This window comes from Oreochromis niloticus, linkage group LG9 (genome assembly GCF_001858045.2).
Source record: "Oreochromis niloticus isolate F11D_XX linkage group LG9, O_niloticus_UMD_NMBU, whole genome shotgun sequence".
NCBI classification, from domain to species: domain Eukaryota; kingdom Metazoa; phylum Chordata; class Actinopteri; order Cichliformes; family Cichlidae; genus Oreochromis; species Oreochromis niloticus.
In genome coordinates this window covers 11,938,854-11,958,902 of record NC_031974.2, presented here as the reverse complement: position 1 = coordinate 11,958,902, position 20,049 = coordinate 11,938,854, and the positions used below count along the sequence as shown (strand labels likewise).

At 38.8% G+C, this 20,049-nt stretch overlaps 1 protein-coding gene across 2 annotated transcripts in view; it reads right to left on the bottom strand.

The window, feature by feature from the left end:
• The window catches only part of tmtopsb (teleost multiple tissue opsin b), a 44,351-nt gene that overhangs the window by 10,274 nt on the left and 14,028 nt on the right, over positions 1 to 20,049 (bottom strand). For both annotated transcript variants that reach the window (XM_003439291.5, XM_005449069.4), the window contains exon 3: positions 3,963 to 4,196. In XM_003439291.5, the coding sequence (XP_003439339.1) occupies positions 3,963 to 4,196 (234 nt within the window). The remainder of the gene's footprint in view (positions 1 to 3,962; positions 4,197 to 20,049) is intronic.

The following is a 20,049-nucleotide window of genomic DNA, read 5'->3' as shown; positions in this document are numbered from 1 at the left end:
TCTTTCTAATTCCTTGTAGAGGTAAAAAAAAAAAAAAAAGATTTTACCCAGTATCATTGTTTAGATGAACTTTTGACAACTCTGATAAGGTTAACTGACATAACAGGGAAAACGATAGAAACCATCATTTTTTCTCACTGTAATAAAAATAACTGTGTAAAGCCATCCTCTGTGTGCTGATCTGATTTGTTTGTAGTCATTAAACTAATCTGCTAATGACTGCTTTAAAGATTTATCTACAGTGAAATTGCTAAAAAGCACCTTGAAGTTTGATCTGCTGTCATTTAGGAACAGCAGTAACATCAACTAGATTTTCCATCGTTCGTAAATGTCACTGATGTGTATCACAACTGAACAGGGGGGCGAGGTGGGGCTGTTTTATGACTTTGACACCGTCAGATCTGTCTTTGTCTGTGCTGCGTCTTCATGTGTGTTCTAGCTGAATATGTAAAGAAAGAGACAGCAGAGGGTGAGAGGACGTCTGCTCGCTTTCTCCACAAGTGTAAATCCTATATTTCTTTAGTCACTGGATTTTTGCATAGAAACCTTTTGATACTCTGACAATGGTGTGTTCTATCTTTTTTTTCCAAGCAGCGTATTAATGGAAAATACGTATTAATGGACAGAGCATCAATCCTTACTGTTTGCAAATACACATATCACTGTAAATTACTGCATTTCACCTGCTTTGGTGGCTTTTCACTTTCACTAATGAAAGTGAGAACAGGTGCACTGGAGAGGCAACAAACAGGCAACTCCCAAAAAGTGAGTTTCTAAAGAACAGCACAAGAGAGAGGCCTCCCAGTGGTGTCCGCTGTGTTCACAAATAAGAGCAAGTTCACAACTGGGTACAGGCATGAATGAGTCTGGAGATGCCATGGCACACAATATGATGCCTGCAACATTATCTGTGAAGAGAATGTGGCACCAGTGGCAAACCTGCTTTTTCCAGTGTCTTTAATGCCAGTCGAATAGCACAGTGCTGGGCTGTGAGTGCTACACTGTACTATACTATACTATACTATACTATACTATAAATACATTTGAATTGAATTGTTCCCTTAAATTTTCTTAAAGAGTGAAGGGAAAAAAATACATAAATTGAAGGGAAAACTGGCTAAATTAGCTTTGCATCGCAAAACTTTCTAGCCTTCATACTTTACTTACCCTACCTATAAAGCACTTCGTAACTTTCTAACGTAGCTGTGAGCAGATATGATGGCATTTGAATGATAATGATTATGCAGTATTGCTACCTAAGTAGTTAACACTGATGTCTCACAGCAAGAAATTTATTGGGTCAAACCTCCAGGCTTGTATAGGCTTATATGTTCTCCTTGCATTTGCTCCAGGTAGTACAGCTTGCGCCCACCAGCTCAATTGCAGCCCTTGTATAAGTGGGTAAGAAAATGGATGGATGTCCATAAGATCACAAGGAGCTAATTTGGGCAGTTAATGTAAAGTGTTTCCCCCTAAAGATGACAAAAAAGCATGGTAACAAATACCTTTTTTTTTCTTTGGCAAAAATGAGATGTAAGAGCATTTTGTCCAATTTAAATGCAGTACTGTTTTGTTCTCTAACAGATCATTATGAGCCTTTGGTAGGGACAGTGGCTGATATTGAGAATATTAACATGAAAATAAAGACATGCATCTTGTGGGGATAGGTTAATTGGATAATCGAAATTGTCACTAGGTGTGAATGTGAGTGTGAATGGTTGTCTGTCCCTGTGTGTTGGCCCTGCGACAGACTGGCGACCTGTCCAGGGTGTACCCCGCCTCTCGCCCTATGACAGCTGGGATAGGCTCCAGCGCCCCCCGCGACCCTGAAAAGGATAAGCGGAAGCGAATGGATGGATGGATGGATAACATGAAAATATTTAACCTTTATTGTTGCCTCTGGTTGAGAAGTTTGTGGAATTAATTGGAGTCAGTGCTGATACAAATGGCTTCTGGCAACGCTCAGTTAAATCAGCAAATGCACTGAACAATCAGCTGCTATGTAATTTTTTTTTTTTTTTTTTTTTTTTAAATTTAGCTGAAAAAAATATCAAGGAGAGAGAAAAAGTTTGATAATAGATTCTTTTGCCTTGAAGATGGAGCGAGTGATGTTTTGTTCATATAAAGCCACAATTCTAAAGCCTGCATATGGCAGTTCAAAGATGTGTTTCTGGGAATGTCAGTGGAAGATGCAAACAAAGATGATGCTGCCTTGACGGTCGGCATGTAGAATGCAAAACTGAGAAAATGCAGAGGACAATGTACCAGACAACAGTTGAAGTGAAATGCATGTCCTTGAGAACTGTGCAACAAAACAACAACAACAAATCGACAATTGACTGCACTCCTAGAAAAGTTGCAAAGAAGCATTAACAGTGCAGTAAACCTCAAACAACCAGCAGTGAGTAACTGAAATATGAAGTTGAACCAGTCTTAATAACTACACCCAGTCAGCCATCAAGACAAGCTGAACTGTCTCTAATTTTAAGCATTATTTAAGCTATCCCAATAAAAAACATCCACCCTCCATCTGTCATCCATATTTTATGAAAACCCATAAATTTACCTCAGAATAACAGCAGTATGATTTTTGGAGAAGGTCAGAAGGATATAGTGTTCTTTACATGCCTTTTATTATGTTTGTACTGTGTGTTTCTTTCTAAGATTTCATTGATTTTAAAGTCGTCCCTGTCAAACAAAGCACCTCTCTGTTCTTGTTCTCATGCTGCGTAGTGCTCATGCATGGAAAATGTCTGCAAACCCTCAGATTGTGGTATATGTGCATTGTTAAGTGAATGCAAGTCAGCTGGTTGGATTTGGAGGCTGCAGCTGTCTCTGGAACCAGCTGGCCATTAGTGATAATGTTTTCCCCTACTACTCACCAACGTTGCTTCTGGAATGACCCAAAGGGATGCTCCTCAGGGACATTGTGAGTGGAGTTAATTACATCATCAAGTATAATATCAGATTAAACTTGCTAACCAGACTAGAAGAAGACTCAATCTCACTGTTTAAAAAGGTTCTTTCTCCATTTATTACCCTTTAAATGTTAAATTTATACATCTTTTTCACTCTGTGTAAATGACATTAAGACAGTGCTGTGAAAAAGTGTTTGCCCCTTTCTTGATTTCTTGGTTTATTTCCATATTTGTCCCACTTAATGTTTTCCAATCAAACGGACTGCATTTTGTATTTACTCGGGTTATCTTTGTCTAACATTAAATTAAGTGGGCAAAAACTTAAAAAAATTAATAAATCAGACAGTTGCACTGAAGAAGACTTAGAGGTGCTCCAATCACAGCTGTAGAAGTAAGGGTAAAAGTTTTGGAAACACCTACATTTTATGGTTCCAGCTTTTAAATGTGTAAATTATCTCCTCTGCCTTTCACTAATTTTGATAGATCTAGAAATTTGCGCTGTTGGTTGAACCAAGCAAACATTGAAAAGGTGTCATTTTGAGCTCAGAGTAGACTCAATGAAACCATGTGTGCCATCAATCAGAGCTGTGAAATCACAGTTTAGTTTAGATATAGCTTCCAGGTCTGAAAAGAGTCTCTGTAAACGGGTCAAATGTTGAATTTTTCATTTTGTCACAGAAAAACTGCTTTCGGTTGGGTTTAATTATAGGTAGGAAGAAAGTGCCACACCACATCCATTTGAGTGGTTACCAGCTTTTATGTCTGCATAAATTAGGTACCATAAACTGTGTGCTTACATCTCCAACACGTCAACACTAACTAATCCAAACACATCTAAGTTTGCATGTTCGTCTTTTGCCCTCGAAAGATGTAGACAATCTTAAATTAATTATAATGGATCTACAGTTATATAAAAGAGATGCTGCTTCTTCTACTGTAACCATGTTTTAGAATAAAACTGAAGAGATGTTGAGAGAGAGTGATGTTTGCAAAAAAATAAAATAAACTTCAAGTCATTAAGACAAATAAAGAGCAGTCACCCACCTGTTTGTTCATGAATATGTAGATAAAGGGATTGATGACAGTGGACAATTTGGCCAGCAGTGACGGCATGATGGTCGCCTCTGGTGTCAAAAGATCATGCGGGCCGAAGGTTGCAAGCAGAGCTGCCACACCATAGGGCAGCCAGCAGACCAGGTAGCACACCACCATTGTGACAACCATCACCAGCACCCGCTGTTCTCGGCGACGGGTCACCACTGAACTCACGCTGCGGACCTGACAAAGAGGAAAAGACACTTTACTGATCTACTGTCATGACTCAAAAAAAAAAAAAGAAACCAGACAAGAAAACACTGGTGCTGCAATTACAGCAACTTGTTGCGTGGAAGATGTTCATATCTGATAATATAATAGAAGAGGTGCTGACATGCACAAACATGGAGGCACGAAGAGTAGCCACAGATAGGGGAAAAGAGTGGAAAAATGTAATCAAACATAAGCTCCTGGCCTTCATGAGTGAGAAGAACTGGGATCTACCACTTGGTGTGTTTTTTGGGAGTCCTCTGCATAACCCATTGTACAAGGTCACTATGTCAATTCAAAGATTTGAAGATATTCGCCGTTTCTTGCACTCTGATGACAAGAGGACCAGAGCCTACCGACTGAAAACAAACCACATGGCAGCTTTCCGCTACATATGGGGTCTGTTCCTGGTCAACTGCAGGCAGAAATTCATCCTCAGTGATTGTGTTACAGTGGATGAACAACTTGTGCCTTTCAGAGGGAAGACCCAGCTTCTGCAGTATATGCCGAGCAAGGATACAAAAGTGATACAAAAACTGCAATTTCTTAAAATTAATGAAAAAATAAATAAAAATGCAAAGGGCCTCATGTCACAAACATGTTTTATGAGGAATACCTCAAATATGAAAATATTAAATAATAGAATAACAACAGAGTTTATAGCAAAATGCACTGATTTTATTTGGGGTCATTTTTGACCCCACTCGTGGAATTGTGTAGGTATTGGTAGGTTGTGCATCCAAGGGTTAAACCAGAATGCAAACATTAGTTTTCAAAAACCAAAACACCCGATGCACAAGAGACTGAAACACAGATGATTTGAGATTTTTTTTTAAGACTAAAACCAAAGGATCATGAGCAAAGAGACAAATTGTGGTTGTGCTAATAACCTCTAACAGAAATAGGCCATAAATGCAGGCAGCAGCATGATGAACATCAAATAATTCAATCAATTGGCAGGAGCCACAGAGGCCTAGAGCACTAAAAGCAATATTCTTTTAGCAACAACAGAGACCAATCTATATGGTTTAATAAGCTGGAAATCATAAATAAATAATTTCTATCATACATAAAAGAAGATGAGATTTTACTCAGCTGAGGACAGAAAAAGGAGAAAACATCATAAAAAGTTACTTTTGTCTTTTTTCCCCATTTAATTTTCATCAAATAGAATTTTCAAGGTGGGTTTACAAACTCACAAGCGAAGAAAGAAGATGTCCTTGCGTTACTAAATTTATTTTCTGTTCCAAGATCATAAAACTAAAACGCACTGTGCCCACATGTTTTCTTATGCATTTAAAGAGAAAAAAAGTGTAACAACTTGAAAACTCGACATAAGGGAGCAAAGGTGTCAGGAGTTAATTGGGAGGTTGTAAAGGACCACACAGAGATTCTATTCTGGTTCAGTCGTATGTTAGGATCTTGACAGTTGACTAGTTTCTCATTTTACCAGCTAGCAGGGGGGAAACTCTTAAGCTGAAGGAGTAACAGTAAGATGTAACACTGCCCCCTAAAAGGAGGCTCCAAGCATGACTCTTCCACCTCTTTGAATCCCTGCTGCTCTAACTGAAACCTGGGATACGAAGCACTCGTGCTCATTTATGAAGCTGAATGACAACTGACCATCTGACTAACAGCCAGAAAGAAGAATTATGATAGATTGATTCATGTATTGGACAGAAACCCTGCAATAACAGTTGAATTGAATTTCTGCAAAGTATCAGTGGCTGGAGCCACAAAGGCTGGACTGACCTTCTTCTGCCAACATAAATATTGCATTCAAAACCTCCTAAATGTCCATAAATAAAGCAAAATGATTTAAAAGTCAGAAGTGAATAGACAGGGGCAGAGAGATGGAATGGATTTATGGATATGCAGATGCAGCATTGTGGTTGGTGCTGATTTTTGGATAATGGCTTAGAAGAGGAGATGTAACTAGGACTGATTTTGCCGACTCTCTCCCACAGGGATATGAAAACTGTAACAAATAAAAATTTTATTTTTGCACGACTACTCATTTTTCAAATAACATGTAGTATGAATCCTTGAATGTGCAAGGATGGGTCACTAATTTCCATGGGTCATTTAGTGATTTGTCACTGTCGCAGTGGTCACAGAGCTCGTCCTCATCTTTGGTGCATCCAGATGGCAATAAAACAACAGTAACATGGAGTCAGTCTGCTATCAGTCAGATTGAATTGTCACAAGTTGGCAATTACATGCAATCTTTTTATGACAATAAGGTGAATTAACTATGAGAAATTGGTGAAAGCCGTAAATCTGTTGCTGCCTCCATACACTGAAATTCACATTAACTACTTACACTTAATTTAAGCCTGAACATTAAATCTATGTCTTTCTGGCTTTGATTTGAAATCTTCTAGCAGTGCAATAATTGCTGCAGGATGATGAATTTAACAGTAAAATCAGACAGGTGTTCAAACAGCTTGCCTTTATACAGGAATATAACCAGAACCAGTTGGCAAACAGCTGAGTTGAGTCCTCTATAGCAAAGAGATGTGTTTCTGACAAGTTGTACTCATTAGCACAGCCTGACATGTTGCAATCTGTCTCTGTTTATAAATTAGATGGCAATTATTTGCAATTCTTCACCAATTTGTTCGAGAGTGATTGCAATCGAGTCAGACTGAGAGTGCTTGGAGACAGGTTGCCTCCTGGTCTTCAAGCACTGCCGTGCATTCAAAAGTGGTTACCCAGCATGTTGCACGGCAATCAGTCGTCGAATGTGAAACAAATTCAATGAACATATTTTTTATCTCTAGTGTGACTGTGCCACTAATCAATAAGAATTTCATTTAATCTAATGAATAATTAAGTGTTCATATTCTTCTCAGTATCTAGATTTATACTTATTTTGTTGATGAAACCTTTTTTTAAAAAACAGGTTGGGCTTTCTTGTATTAGTGAGTTTATAATGTTATCAGTTAGTGTTAGTGAACGCTTTAGTCACTGGGATTAAATCATAACTGAAGCATTGTCTGTGCTATTAAATGTTAAATGGACAAACATTAAATACTGGTCTCTTGTGGCATGTAATTAATTTAAACCTGGACATCATCCAAGATGTCAAATATTTCCAGGTTTAAACCTGCACTTGGCATGCACTGGTTTGTATTACAGACAGCAAATATGTACTTGTGTTTAGTCGCTTGTGCTAGTTTCCATTATGTGTCAACTGTCGAAATTTCAAGTGAAAAATGATCATTTGGTGAACAAAATCACGTCTTCCACATTACTCTCAGCAAACTGTAGCCTCTCAATCCATGTGACAGCTGCTGTGTCAGCTGGACGTGGAGGATGTTTGAAGATTATTTCAAGCCTCTACCCCCTGAAGCACACTTTTAAGGCAGAGTGTGCTAGAAAAACTAAGATATGTTTGGACATGTGACAGCATCAGGTCAGACATAGCGCACACAGTGTCACACGATCAAGGACATGCTCCATCACGTTGTTGGGTTGACAGTTGGAGTTTGCATACAAGCAGAATGTGTGAGCATCTCTAGCTTCTCTTTGGAAATGATGAATCTGAACTAACTTATAGTTCTTAAGTAGAATGATAAGTAGAACATGGGCGTCAATGGCTCCTAGGTAACTCATATCAATGTACACAGCAGTGGACAGAAGCTCAAGACTTTCCCTGATGACTTTGCGGCAATCAAAATCTCATCAGTACTAAGCTGAACAAACATTTGCCATATTTCATGCCTGAGAGATCTAAAGCATGTCCTATAGACCTCATCTGGTTTGAAAGAAGAGTACATCTGGATCTTCTCTGTAAATAAATATTGTCTAATGTTATCAATATAAATGATTTTTAAAATCCTTTCGAGTTAGTCTGAACTAGTCTAAAAGTAAAAAGTGTTTGTACTGTGGTACAAAGGGCAAAATTGCAATTCAGTCCTTCTGGTCATTTGTCCCAGACAAAAGCAATTCAACAAGCAGTCTATGCATCCGTAATTCCTGAATGGAAAGAAAGTCCAGACCTTACTGTCCATTATACTGAAGGAGCTGAAGAATGAATGAGATTAAATGTGTACAGTTGTATGCAGAGCAGAAGGTTCAGTGTGCATCCTGAATCTTAAGTCTGCAACTCTTCACAAGGCGGAGATAAGAAGTTCTTGTCAGCCCATAAAACTGCAACTCTAGGCAGCACAATGTTCTCATCGTTTCCTAATCAAATAGATCAGTTTTTATGGACATCAACTTCATTTTATAAAATCACCTAAGAGATGACAGCACGGGGATAGAAAAAAGTAATATTAAGCAATGACTAAGCTTTGCGTAAACCAGAGGGACAGATGCAGAAAAAAAGCATTCTTCTTAGTTTTTATATTTCAGATAATCAAACAAATTAGACAAAGATAACCTGGGTAAATACAAAATAAAGTTTTAAATGATGATTTGATTTATTAAGGAAAAAAAAGCTATCCAAACCTACCTGGTCCTATGTGGAAAAGTAATTGCCCTTTAACCCTAAAAACTGGCTCTGCTACCCTTGGCAACAAGAACTGCAATCAAGGAATTTGCATTAACTGACAATGAGTTTTTTGACTAATATACCCCAAAACTTTCATTTTGGTTTTTTGAGCCATTCAGCGGTGTCCTGCTGCCAAACCCAAGCACTCTCGAGCCTCAGGACATAACCTGATGACCAGACATTATTCAGCCCCAGACCATCATACTACCACCACCATGTTTGGTATGATTTTCTTTTTATGAAACGCTGTTAGTTTAATTTTTTTGTTTAATTTCACAGAACAGATCAGACTTTTGTCTCATCAGTCCAGAGGATATTTTCTGTGGGTCTTTCTGTTCTTCTTGGTTAACAGTGGCTTTCACCTTGGATCTCTCCCATGGATGCCATTTTTTGCTCAGTCCCTTTCTTATTGTTGAATCATGAACTCTGACCTTAACTGAGGCAGCTGATGACTGCAGTTCTGTAGATGTTATTCTGTTGCTCATTTAACTGCATTTTGTATTTACTCGGGTTACTGAGTAAATACACAGTGCTATACAATGTCATGTGTCCTGCTTTGACAACTCCAAGCTTGGTTCAGTGGACAGGCTATTCAATGTGCTGGGACATGGTTAGGCCATACAACAATAAAACCCATACAACATTTAATATTTACTGATTTTCTGCAGCAGTCACATTAAACGTTTCCCATATTCTGAATAAAATGTATCTCACATTTAGACCTATTATTACAAAAATTTCAACTTAAAGAGATCAACTTCAAGGGGAGGTATTAGACTTAAATTATTTGCTGTAATTGCATTGGTGGATGCTTAAAGAGGTTTAAGCAGGGATGGATACACTCTCAAAAAATAAGGTCAGCATGTGAGCCAAAAGCTTAGGCTTTGTGTTCTGACCTAAATGCTTTAATTTAATAATTTAATTCTTAAAACATTAACTCAATTTTTTTGCTAAAGAACTGGAGACAAATAAATGAATTGAATTGTTCCCCTTTTTAGAAAGACAAAAATATATTTAATGGTGCAGCCACCATTTAAAGTGTATGACTTTTAAATTTTATCAACATTAAAAAAATATTTCACATCAGACTTTGGCAACTGTTTAATACATCTCATAAGCTCTTTTTAAAGTCCTAATGGTAATTATACAGAGTCAAAAAGGCAACCCATAGTGAAATTTCCTGTCTGTTTCACCAGTTCCAAAGTATTAAATTTAACCATATTAGTAAGACTGTTACACATAAAGCAAGCCAAGCCAAACAATGGTTTGAACTTCCTTTCATTTTCAGTCCAAGAGTGGTGAGGTTACTCGAGGCTGTCGCTCTGTTTAAAGTCATCAAGGTTGCAAAGAAGGTCTAAAAGGTCGGGGACAAGGGCACAGAGTTCCACGGGAGGCAACAGTAATGTAGCCACATGAGCTTTTTCCACTCACTGGGGAGAAAGCTGTCGCATCCCATGTCAATTACAGTTTTGCAGACTGAGTCTGAGTCGCTCTCCTTAACAGTGAATGACTTGCAAAACAGCTCTATCCTGCAAAGCTTCAGCTGAGGTGTTTTTCAATGCTGCCACCCAACCACTCCTATAACCTGCTATTACTGGAGGGATCTTCTCTTTCGGTCATTTGTTTACATTCAGTGCCAGTATGTACACTCTGCTCTTTCATCTTTATAATGTTTGCCACTTTAGTTTATTTTAAAGCCTCCTTTCTACTTTCTTTTTCAGTCGTGACTGGTAATCATGGGCACCTACTACTCTTTTTCCTGTCTCTTCATTCTGAATAAGAGAAAAAACTTTTGAAATATTTTGCAGGAATGCAATAGCTTTATTTGCACTCAATAGCCAATTCTTGTCTTCTGCTGGAGGCCTCTCTATCTGTTGTGTTAAATAAAGAGAAACAAACATATCTTTCATTTCGTTTTCTCCTTTCTTTCTCAGCCACTCCCATCTCTCTCACTGACACAGCCACGTACACATCTCCAGATAATCTGTGGAGATGCATTTCATCGCCTTCCTCTCGTCAGTCATGTGTCACATTGTGCTTTTTGTTTTTGTTTGATTTGAGGTGCAATATAACTTTATTCTCATAGAATGTCAATCAAAACTTGATCCAAGATGATCGCCCTGGGGTTTTGTTTGGCTTTAAATTTTGTAAAAAAAAAAAGAAAAGAAATCTCATACATTAATAATTTTTTTAAGCTAAAGTAATTGTGCTTGCCTTTGCATATTTGCAGACTGAGATTCAAAGTCATTTTTAGTAGTAGCACCTGTAGCATCAGTTTCAGAATCCTGCATCGCCTCGTTCTCAAATTATCGCGTTCGCAAATATGGGCGTCCACGCCACCTGCCTGTGACGACAATACCACATCAGACTTTTATGGCTGAGGGGTAAACATGTTTATGTTGACAACAGATAACAGATTTATGGACGGTATCTCAAAGGTTATATAAACATAGACAGTGGATTTACTTTAATCACCTTCTCATGCAATCACATGACTACTGGGATTAGTTTGACTATTAGTGGTTATAAACCTGTGCATCAGCAATCAACCAAAGTAACCTAATAATAGAATAAAATCTATATAGGCAGAAAAGGAAGAAAGTATATTTAAAAAGAAATATATTGATATATATCATTATGATAATTAATGCATAAAGATTTGATGACAAGTCTTTGAGGTACTTCACTCACAAAAGCTCTGTCAGCTGAAAATTATACACCAGGTTTTTGCAGTACACGTATTCTTAAAGAAGCTTTAAGGCTAAGAAACAAAAACATTTTAATAAATATGTTTGAAAATCTCTGACGGGCCCCATCAATAAAACAGATACTTGCGCTGACTTTGTTTTTCTGCCAGTGAATGGGAAGAGTGCATTTCAGTAGATTCTTTTTTTTTTTTTTCAAGGTTTAACATATCAGCTGTCAGTGTTGTGTGCTGCGACAGAAAAGAGTGAAGAGGAGGTATTTACAGAACCAGGACGCTTTGTTTGTTAAACCAAGAGCGGTTTAGTTATGAGATTGTTTTAGAATGGGGAACATTTTCTGATTAATTTAACTTAATTTAGCTACTTGGGGATTAAACTACTTTTTTTATTACATATTAACAGGCTGCATTAAGACTATGAAGGGAGAATGATGGGGGTTTTTTTTTTTTTAACTAGTTGGAAAATTAACCAGCTTTAAACTGTATCTTTAGGCACTTTGTTAGCAGTTTGTCTTATAAAAAACACATTTATTCCTATAATTATGTATCTTAATCTATAATAAACGCCACAGATAACACAGTTTGACTGGCATTAAACAGTATTTCTGCACCAACAAGGTGATTCCCACAGAACTATTAGCTATTGGCCACTTTACATCTCTCAACATGGTGTGGAGAGAGTTTAAAGTACTGCATTCCAGTACTGGGGATACTGGTAAAATTGAAAGAATTATGAACATAGAAAAGGTCCGTCATGCAGTATTGACTAGAAACAGCATTTGCCTCCCCAGATTTCAACATTATTAAAGCATTGTTGGATCATCTTGACAGATAAGAGAATAAAAAGCAGGCAATATCCAAAAAAGAGCTTTGAATACAACTGCATCATAATGCTAATGCTAAATTGTTTTAAATTAAGGGCTCCAAGGTTTCAATAAGACTGTAAAGGATTACAAATGTGGAGTAAAGCAAGCAAAACTCACATTGCGAGCAAAGATGCAGGAGCCTGAAGGAACTCGTCTCCCTCTTCAGTTTCAGTTTCTTCTGCCTGGTATGTGGCTTCAACAGACACCATACACACTCAAGAGATTCAATCGCAAAACTAAGGGGATGGCTTTATTTGTTTGTCCTGCAAGTGTGAAAAATACATGCTGTGTAAGCAAGGGATTATCTTAACCCCAGGTAACCTTACGCCTACGCCGCTGTGAGACGACAAACATCAGCACACATACGAGGCAGCAAAGCAAAACTAAACGCATTCCCCAGCTGATGCCAATCTTCATCACCGTGAGCATTTTCTCTTGTCTGTCTCCACGTGAAGCTGCATTTTGCTGCGGTTAATTAGAAAACTTGCCAGCGATCCTCACGCAACATTCGATTATAAAATCACCACATCATAACAAAGCTGAAAAAATGATTAGGATCCTTATCGGCTCATTAACCAGAGGGACTATCAGTTCAACTCTTGTTTTAAGATTCTGGCAACAAGTTTGTTTTAATAAATCACTTATCAACTTGGTAATTAGAATGATAGTTTAATGACTTCAAGTGGATCGCCACCAGCCGTGAATTAAAGATTTCTAAGTCGCAGAACTAATACATGAGACAAAGAGCTAAGTCCCTGCCTTTAGGTCTTACTCTGTAAAAACCTGGCTTAATTTAGTGGACAGAAAGAAAAACTCTTTCTCAAACTTTCCTCAGTATCATTCTGTGAAAACAAACTGCATATTGTTCTTTTATTGACCAGCAAAACCAGCAGATCGGATGTGGTTAAGCGAAATGAAAATGTCACTGACTGTTCAGTATAAAAGAAAATTCCCACTGATTGCATCCATTTAGCTTTTTATTACAGAGTGACAGGGAGTATTTATTAGCACACTTTATCTCCCACTGCATTGATTGTTTGGCTGTATAATATAACTGACATATCTATCAAGTTACCTAACAATTCTCAACCTACATGTGTTTCCAGTGATTAAAACTCCAATATTTACACTCCTCATTTGCTCTGCACCAAGTCCTGAGACACCAACTTCTGGGTCATTTTAGGCACTCTCCCTTAAAGCCAACATTTTTCTGATTGGCTGCCGGTGGCCTAGCAGGTGACTTTGACTGAGATGATCGAATAAAGGATATCTGCTCTCAACGACAACATACAGAGCCAAGAATAAAAACTGCCTGAATGCAAGTGTCTGGATCAGTCAGAAACCTGGGATTTTGGATCACTCGTACATGTACACATGTACATATATTGACATGAAACTTTGGCTACTTATTGGCTTATTGGCTACTTATGCTTAATCTGAGCCATGTTAGGAGTGCACATTTGTAGACCAATTCCACTTTAAAATAATGATCTGAGATCATCAATGACGATGATCTGTTGTAATCCAACTCTACAGATGAGCCTTTAATGGCAGATGCAAATAGGAAAAAATGGAGTGCAAAAGTGTAAACAAAGTGGTAATCAAAGCACAAGGAAGTATCCCCAAAGAAATTAACAAAGAAACATTACCAGATGACTTGACAAGGACAGAGAGGAAACACAGGTCTTTATACACACACAGACTAATTGGTAATGAGAAACAGGAAGGAGAGGGACACAGATGAATACAATTAACAAACAGGTAAAAACAGTGAGAGGAAGCAGAACTGACACAGTAAACACACAAAACAGTCCTTCATAGTAAAACAGGAAATAACCAAGGGAAACATGGACACTAACAAGAAGTACGAGACAAGGAAACAAAAAGGACCAATGCATAAACACATGAGTCAGATAGCGATATAACAGGAATGCTGGGAAACCTACTTTGACCATATAATAATAATAAAAATAGATATAAATGAAAAGACAAGAAAACAAAACCTCAACAGAATAGATGTCAAATAGACACAATAATAAAATATTTTGCAATGTAAAATTCTGTCCAGAGACCAGTTGGGAACCTTCTGGCAACCACTGATCACAAGAGAAAAATGTGTATTTGGGGCTAGGTGAAGTTGGTTGTGGAGAGGTATACAGTGCTACACCACAAGCATCCTTGCGATTGCTTTGGCAGTGGATAAAGTGGATAACCATGAAGTGCAACAGAGTGCAACTCTCTCACAGTCTGTTCTCTAAAACCTAAAAGAGGAATTATGGATTTGATCAACTGGTCTCTGAATGCAATTGACACCCCTTCTCAACGAGAAGTCTGGGCTCGGGTGAGCCTGAGTGCTGAAGATATCTACCTATTCGGATCCATGATAACAGGGTTCTTGCTGATCGGAGCTTTCTTGGCCCTGGCTTATCGAAGAATTAAGGAAGCGGAACCGGCTGTTCAAACCCCCACAAGGCTGCCCGCTGGGATTGAAACGATGGGACGTGATGGGATGGGATGTGAGTTTCTCAAAAATGGCTCATCGGGTGCAGCACGGATAAGATCTTGGAGAACCGCACGGCTGCCGTGAATACTCAGAACAAGACCTCTGAGTGCAAACTGGATTACATCTGGAGGGGTTCGCTCGGAATAACACCTCTGAGCGCAAATTGGATCACATCTTGGGAAGCTCACTGCGGTCGTGAGTTCTCAGAACCTGCCCTTTGAGCACAAGAATGACAACATCACGGGCGTAAGTTTGATAACATCATAGAAAGCTAACGGCTCTCCAACGGGAGATCGAGAGACCAGTGTTGGACTGTTAGAACAGCTTTGAAATTCATATGAGTTGTTCGCAATAAAGTTAAAACCACCATCACTTCACGCGGAGACCCCTTCGGCTCCAGCTGCGGTCTCAAGGCTGGAGCTGAACAACAACACCCTGATAACGACTGTGTGGAGACTGTTCTTCCCATTCTATGCAAGGCCACCTGGGTTGGCTGGAAGACTGTTTACTTAGCCTGGCAGGGCGAAGGACACTGTCTCAGCTGAACTCTGGACATATACACATGCAGATATACACTCATCCCCCCTCCAAACGCCTTCGACGCTTATTCCCTTCCGATGCTGACGGTGGATCATGGAGACCAGCGCATAGGCTGCAGGCCCGGATGTACTGTCTACATTGGCTGTCTCTCACCCTTTACCCATCCCTGTTGCTTGTCATGTGTTTCTTTGGTGTATTAAGAGTTTTTTTTCATGTGCTATGTGCAGAGGTGTTTTTTTCTGTTCTCAAACTGATCTCCCTGTTGGAGCTCAGTCTGGGGGGAGTTATTTTTTTCTCCTTATCTTTCCTCATGTTGTGCTTTTCCATGTATACCTCTCTGACCTGTCTTCCCCATGTGATGTTTTTGTGTAATGTATGTATGGTCGGAGGGTAAGATGGCGTCGGCAGCCTTAACATGAAATTTCCCCTTGTGGGACTAATAAAGGTATATCAAATCAAATCAGATACCAGAACTGGAGACACACCAACATGTTTCCAAAAGCCCAACTCTTACTTTGAAGGATGAAGTTTCCAGTTAGCATCGCACTTTTCTCAAGTGTTTTCAGTGCAGCAGCCTTTTTCCAGCTGATTTCACCTGGAAATAGTCAGCAGCCATTCACCAACTTGCTGCTGAATATACATTTTTTATCTCTAGACCTGTGTGACTGAAGACTAAGAACCATAGATGTAGAAAGTAAGCACCAGCACAACAACACAGAGAACATTAACTGAGACTCAGAAATCATCAGAAACAAGAATGAAAGACAGAAGAAACCATCTGTGTATGGCTATATCTATGTGTGTTTACTTGCTTGCTTGTTTGTTTGTTGAAGACACTTGTTTAATATGAATAAAACCAGACACAGTTTTCTAAAAAATCTTCTTCTTAATCATTACCAAAAAAACTGTTTGTGTAAGATGATCCAGGTTTGACTTGGTGTCGACCACAGAAAACTGTGAAGGGCATTAAAAAAAAACAACACTGTATACAGTAACTGCCAAAACTACATGAAAAAAAATATTGCAGCTGTCAATCTCCAATAGTCATCTTCCTGCTCAGTATACCCTCTGGTTGTTTTTTTGGGGGGTTGGGGGCGGTGTCCTGGTTCTCTACACCTACATCCATCAACGTACCTGCCATCCCTGACAGGAAGCAGTATGCTAAGAGACTTCTCACTACATCTGGCCCGTCTTCCTCTGCTTAATTAATTCAGATGGTGTCACTGATAAAGTAACCGAGTCTGCAGCATCACTTTCTTTATCTGTACCAACTCCTCCACTACTTGTCTCCATATCTTAAGGAATTTAATCACAGTTTACGATAGAATGTGGATTTAAATTATGCTTTAAAATCTGATAAGGTTAAAGTAATAAGGTTTAATCCTTTTGGGACAACAAACATGCACATTTGCAACATATTTTTGGGACAATCCATCTGATGGGTTGAAATATCTCAGTATGGATAAAAGGAAGCCAACTGACACTGACCTCCAGAGATTACCAGCCTCCACGTTAGCGATGCAGAAGAAGACTGACTTTGTAAAAGTTACAATGTGAAGTGTTTGCATTTACTATGGGGTCATGCTTTTAATGTTAATATAACCAAAACAGTTGCATTATTGAGACTTCAGCGAGGTTGTGTAACTATTTTCTTCTTCACTTAGTTACAGGTAACACTGCAGTACAGAGAATATTTGAACCATTGCTTATTGCATACAGTTACACTTAAATTGAGTCTCTGCTCCAAACAGCTAGTAAAAAAAAAGTTCCTTATGCTTGCAGGCATGGAAAAGACCCAAAGAAGCACGGTACATGAACCAGCAAATGGTGTGGCAAATTAAATTTTGTGCAAACAACATCAACACAGACAACACCCACAGGGCTAACAGAAACAAGCAGTTCCCACGCAGTTAATGTGAAGACATACGATGCACAGCCGAAGACTGAGGCAACCCTAATTCTTAGACTCACTGTGCATGTAGCTGTCACAGATTCACATGAAGGACATACATCACAGTGAAGGCAATGACAAATAGGCATCCATGCAGAACGAGAACAAGGAGAATTAGGGGAACCATTGTTTGTGTATAAACAGACAAGCAGAAATATTTACAGCAGTGATTTGGAAATATTTTATCAATTAGTTCATATTATTTTTTCAAATGAATTTATTTCAACTATTTGACGGGTTAGGCTCAATGACTCAACATGATCTTCACTTAGTTTTATATTTGTGGAAGACATTTTCAGATCATTATTGTAAATATTTCCCATTTTTTCTGATAGATTTCTTTAATCATCACAGATTATGGCCCTAAACCCAACACTAATGCTATGCAGATGACACGAAAATGCCCTTCTGACATGCATCGAAAGCTATATTTTTGGTACTTTTTGATGTTCTCTAAAGTTAGCATTAAAGCTAGGGTTAGGGTTGGGGTTATCACTGACGGCTTAAACACATTTTGCCTTTTTAAGTTTGTTGCAAACTGATTTTGCATTACTCTGTTTAATCCTTCACCGATTTCTGGTTGAAGTGTAAAAGATTTTAGCCTAAACACTGAACCTCAGAGATAGTTTTATTAATTTCATTGGCATGTATAAACTGCTAATTACAAATCTTTGTAGCTTATGAGCTCTTAATAACTAATTTTGAGATCTATATTTATATCACAAACTAACACAAAGAAAACCATCTGTCCTTTTCAGATTTCAAACTGCTAGCTAAAATGCTGCTCTCCCTGCAGACCACTAAGTGCACTACTTCATTTTGCTGCATACACTGAAGGATCAGCTTCCTTAGAAAACAGAGCCTGCTCTTGCACTTTTATGATACAGCCTACTGTTGAAATGGACGGCCAGGTACACGTACCCCTCCACCACATAGACGTCCCATCCTAGGACAGACACAGACTGTAGCTGTCCTTTTCCTTCTGAAGTTGATCACCATTTCTCTGGTCTTATTCAGGTTCAGAAGCAGATTCCTCCCACACCACTCCACAAATCCACTAGTGTTTTGTACTCCTCCTGCCCATTCAGCCACTGTAAAATCAGATTATTTCTATATGTTTGCGTGGTGAGCAGGAATGGCCGAATGGAGACAGCACAACCCCCTGTGCAGCTCTGCACAGTCTGACATGCTGCAGCTTGTTTGTCAGGTAGTCAATAATCCATTTTTGCAGCATGTCATAAAGATGACACAATAGTAGGACAGTGGAAGCACTGTTTGTTCACAATAGGAGGGTCCTGGGTTCAAATTCACCAGCCAGCTGTGTGGACTTGTCCCTGCATGGGTTCTGCAGCTTCTTCTCACAGTCCAAAGACACCCATGCTAGGTTAAATAGCCCTAGATGTGAATGTGGTCATCTATGTCTCTGTGTTTGCCTGCAACAGAGTGGTGAGCTGTTCAGGCTGTACCTCACATTTTGCCCAGTGATAGCTGGGATACGCCCAAGCCCCCCAGTGACTCCCCTGTGTGAATTGGACAGGCAGTTAAGAAAATGGATGGATGGAGCAGCTCGTTTCACATATAAAAAAGACTGCAGATCCTAGTTTTCACATACCAATGAACACTAGAGAAAGGAGTCTATATAAAGATACAGTGGGTAACATCTCACCTCTTCCTCTAGCTGCACATATGTAAAGTGAACAGAGCATGGGGATTGGGCTGAGGTCTCCCATACACCCCTTGAGCTTCATGCAGTCTTACCCGTGTTACCAGTTTCATGACAAAACTTAAGCACAACAACTTTTTTCCCCAAAGATTGATTGTGGTCTGAGATTGCTATTAAACATAAAGGTGGAGGTGGGACCTCAATATCAAATCTCCACCCCCCCATCTTTACAGAATATCCTTACAAATGAGTAGTGTGCCCACTGGCTCCACTTCTGCTAAGTTTTATCCATAGATTCTATGTTATACACCCATCATCATATAGTCCATATGGTTTAGTAACTCATCTCTGACCTGGAGTATGTAAGTATGCCTGTAAGTATGCAAAAATTGTTTTTAAAGGAAACTCATCCCATCTTTCCACCTAAAGAACAACTTACTTTGGAGCTGCTTCTGTGTAAACTGTTTAAATCATAATATTATAATGTTTAACCTCATTAATGACCCTAATAGAACGACATATTCCAGACAGGCACCATCAGCCTGAAGAAAAGAACGCATTTATATTCATGAATAAAAAGAAGTTAACATGTGTCACCATATTACATGCAATGAAATAAAAGTAAAAGAAACATTAGTAAATCAGCGTTCTTCTCTTGATGTACATTTTTCATAACATTCAAATGTTTTTGTTTGTTTTTATTTGGGCTTTTTCGTCGCCTCAGTTAGTGGGAGCTGAGTGTGAAAGCCTGTATCCTGGAGGTTTAATGAAGCGCCTCAGCAGTGTGTAATGGAGACAGTTGCCTGTAATCTTGTCATTAACACCACACTGCAGACTGAAGCTCTGTGCTGCTCTTTACTTTGTTACCAAACTACCATTTTCAACTTTCTAATGTGAAAATCAGTCAAAGTCAGGCTTTAAAATATTGAATGTTACTGTTCCTAGTTATTGATATTCACTGACCAATCACATTATTTACCTGATTGTTGTTGTTTTTTATTACATAAAGATCTTAAATGACCATTTGTCATCTGTTTCTGTGCAAAGTATAGCACGATTGTATGTGGCAGGTAATGGAGTATTTTGCTTTGCAGTCCACTG